This window comes from Crocuta crocuta, unplaced genomic scaffold (assembly GCF_008692635.1).
Source record: "Crocuta crocuta isolate KB4526 unplaced genomic scaffold, BGI_CrCroc_1.0 scaffold139, whole genome shotgun sequence".
Taxonomy (NCBI): Eukaryota; Metazoa; Chordata; class Mammalia; order Carnivora; family Hyaenidae; genus Crocuta; species Crocuta crocuta.
In genome coordinates, this window is record NW_027533258.1 from 6831932 (window position 1) to 6835141 (window position 3210).

Consider the following 3210-nt stretch of genomic DNA (forward strand, 5'->3'; position numbering starts at 1 on the left):
AAAAAAAAAAAAAAAAAAAAAGGAAATAGCAAGATGGTAGGGCTAAACCCAAGCACACTCATAATTACACGAACTATAATAGCCTAAACATTCCAGTTAATAGGCAGACTTGTTAGGAAAGTAAGTTTCTACTATATTGTCTTTACTAGAAGAAATCGTGAAATTATAATTATTATAAATGTGTTTGTACTAAAAGAGCATCAAAAACTTGACGAAAACTCAGACCACGCTAAAGGTTTAGACAAATCACCCAAGATGAGTCACAGGCGGAGATTTTAACACGGTACCTTCAGTAACTGGTAGAATAGACAAAAAAAAAACCTGAAGCCATACAGAAGATCTGAAAAACACTATCAGCCACTCTGAACTTTAAGTGAGATTTATAGACCACCACACCCAACAGTGGAAGAATGAAGGCATTGTCAGGTGTACAGTGAACATGCAGTAAGATGGACAGTATTCTAGGTCATGGGGCAAGTTTTAATGAATTCCAAACAATTTGGATCTTACAGAGTACTTTGGCCACAATGGAACTGAACTCGATGTCAATTTCATTAAAAAGCCCTGAACATGTGGATATGAAACACTGTGCTTCTAAATGACCATTAAACAATGAGTCACAAGCAAAAAAAAAAAAAATTTAAGAGTGAATGACAATGTAAATGAGGCACATGAAATTTGTGGGATGCAATAAAGTCCAGCTAAGAGGGAAAATTATGTCAAATGCTTGTATTGGAAAAGAAGAAAGGCTTAGAATCAATACCCTAAGTTTCTGCCCTTGGTGGCTAGGGGGAGAAAGAAAATATGAGAAGAACTTTAATTTTAAAGAAAGAAAGAATAAAAAACAAAGAATGGAAATTAATGAACTAGAGGGGTGCCTGGGTGGCTCAGTCGGTTAAGCGTCTGACTCTTGATTTCAGCTCAGGTCACGATTGTGCGGTTTGCGAGTTCGAGCCCCGAGTCTGGCTCCAAGCTGATGGTGTAGAGCCTGCTTGGGATCCCCTCTCTCCCTCTCTACCCCTCCCCTGATTGTGCGCGCTCTCTCTCGCGCTCTCTCTCTCTCTCTCATAATAAATAAATGAAACTTTTAAAAGAAGAAATTACACGCCCGAAAAACAAACAACCCAGTGAAGAAATGGGCAGAAGACATGAACAGACACTTCTNAGTCAAAAGGTACAGTACATTACTGTGCTTCAAACCACAGCTAATCAAAAATAGCAACTGTAATCCGTTACTGCCTCTATGCGTGAGATCAACCTGGCCCGTGTAGGGCAGCTGGACTAGGGTTGAAGCTGGTGGCCATTTATAGCTCCCTTCCACGGTTCAGTCTTTGATAGCAGACACGAGCATGCCCTGACCACAGTGCAGGGCAGAGCCTTACCACATGAGTGTAGCAGCCTGCACGGTTTACTCTCTTTACCACAGGCCGGGAGGGATACCATGGTCATCTTTCATCACCTCAGGCTTAATAGAGCTAGGTTACAAAGATGTTGCTAAAGGTCCACGCTAGGCTGTGCGGGCAAGTTAGGGCTGAGTAGTACAGAAGATACTTCACGGTTCTTTACTTGGCATCTCCTCCTATGTCCTCGGGGTTTGGCGTGGGACTTAAGTCAGGCGGTGACGCCGTTAAGACAGTATTAATTTTGACACGCTGGTACCAGAATGTGACTTTTCTCTCTTCTGATCTATTACCTTTAGGTCTCTCGCTCGCGCGAAAAACCTCTACCCTGAATGCAGAAGACACAGTATCTGTCAATCGTTCTAATTTTCAAATCACTTCTTGCATCCGAACACACTTCCTGATGCTTTCCCTCTGCTAGCGGTAGGTCTATCTGAGAGGCTGGTTATTACCTGAACGAGGGCATGAATCTTAAGTCCAGATTCTTTGATGAGACTGTAATATTTTTCCATCCGATCGTGCTGGTCATCTGTGGAAAGGAGGCCTTCCTTTTTTCCATCTTTTCTCTTAAATATCGGAGACGCCCATGTCTTCATGATGTTTCGAATCTCTCCCACATTGTCTTTAGCTTTCTGAATCCTTTGTTCGAGATCACGAATGCTATTAGCGATTTGGATGACATAATCCCAAATGCCTGCTCCCCAAAGGAAATACAATTAATTGAAACAGTTAAAGGTCTAGTCTCTGCGTAAGGTAGGGATTTAATATTTGCAGGTTTCAAAAGACTTTTCCACACCGGTTACTTTGTTATCATGGGAGCCTTTTTCTTCCTAGTTGTGTTGAAAAGCCAATGCTTACCCTAACCCTGATTATGGAGAAAAGAAACAAAGAGGTGATGCTTACCAACCGAGCACACAGAAATTATCACAGTTGCTGGGGCAAACCTGTGCACCCTAATGATTGTATTTGGGTTAGGGACCTTTTTCTTAAAAGCACTTTCATTTCATTAAGTGTTGAAAATATTGTTCCCTCTTGCACATAAAACAAAGTTTTATCTCGTTTAATATGGCATTCCAAGATGTCTGTGAGTTGATGGTGACCTTGTTGGCAAACATTAACTCTTTTTGAGGACTCTAACGAGAATCTCCCTCCCCTGTGATTCAGCACATTTTATTTTTAACTCTGTGATGGCTTTTTATCATAGCCTGTCTTGGGGGATTTATGGTTGTACATATGTCTGTTGTCCCCACTAAATGTGAACTCTTGAGGGCAGGAGCCATGTCCCATATACCTCACGGTTCATAGCCCTCACAGTCCCTTACACAGTACCCTGCAAATGTTAATCCATCAATGAAAGTACTGGAATTGGAAGATACGCAAGAAATAAATCATGGTACCCTCACTTAAGACGTCTACAATCTAGGGGCCCTTGGCTGGCTCAGTCGGTGAAGCATGTGACTCTTGATCTCGAGGTCATGAATTTGAGCCCCGTGTTGGGGGTCAAGATTATTTAATAAATAAATATAGTGTTTAAAAAGATGTCTACATTCTAGTGAGGAAAAATTTAGTAACAGGGATGATCTAGGAAAAGCCCTCATTCACAGAGTGCCCAATAAATGTCGGAGACCACAGAGCATCGTCACGCAAACCCTGAGCCTCCCCAAACACGGGGAGGCAACATTATCCTAATCTACCAACCATACCCAAAGAGAAGGAAGAAAAGGAGTATTGGCCCCTCTTGCCTTGTCTCCTTCGGATACATCCCTAAGAGACTAAGCTCATATTTCAAACACAAATCAGGTTTTTGGCA

General features: G+C 41.9%; 1 protein-coding gene across 1 annotated transcript in view; it reads right to left on the reverse strand.

Moving 5' to 3' along the window:
• The window catches only part of DNAH9 (dynein axonemal heavy chain 9), a gene marked incomplete at its 5' end in the record, with an annotated part of 325490 nt that overhangs the window by 278338 nt on the left and 43942 nt on the right, over window positions 1-3210 (reverse strand). Inside the window, one exon of the mRNA XM_077746719.1 lies at window positions 1853-2094. Within this exon, the coding sequence (XP_077602845.1) occupies window positions 1853-2094 (242 nt within the window). The remainder of the gene's footprint in view (window positions 1-1852; window positions 2095-3210) is intronic.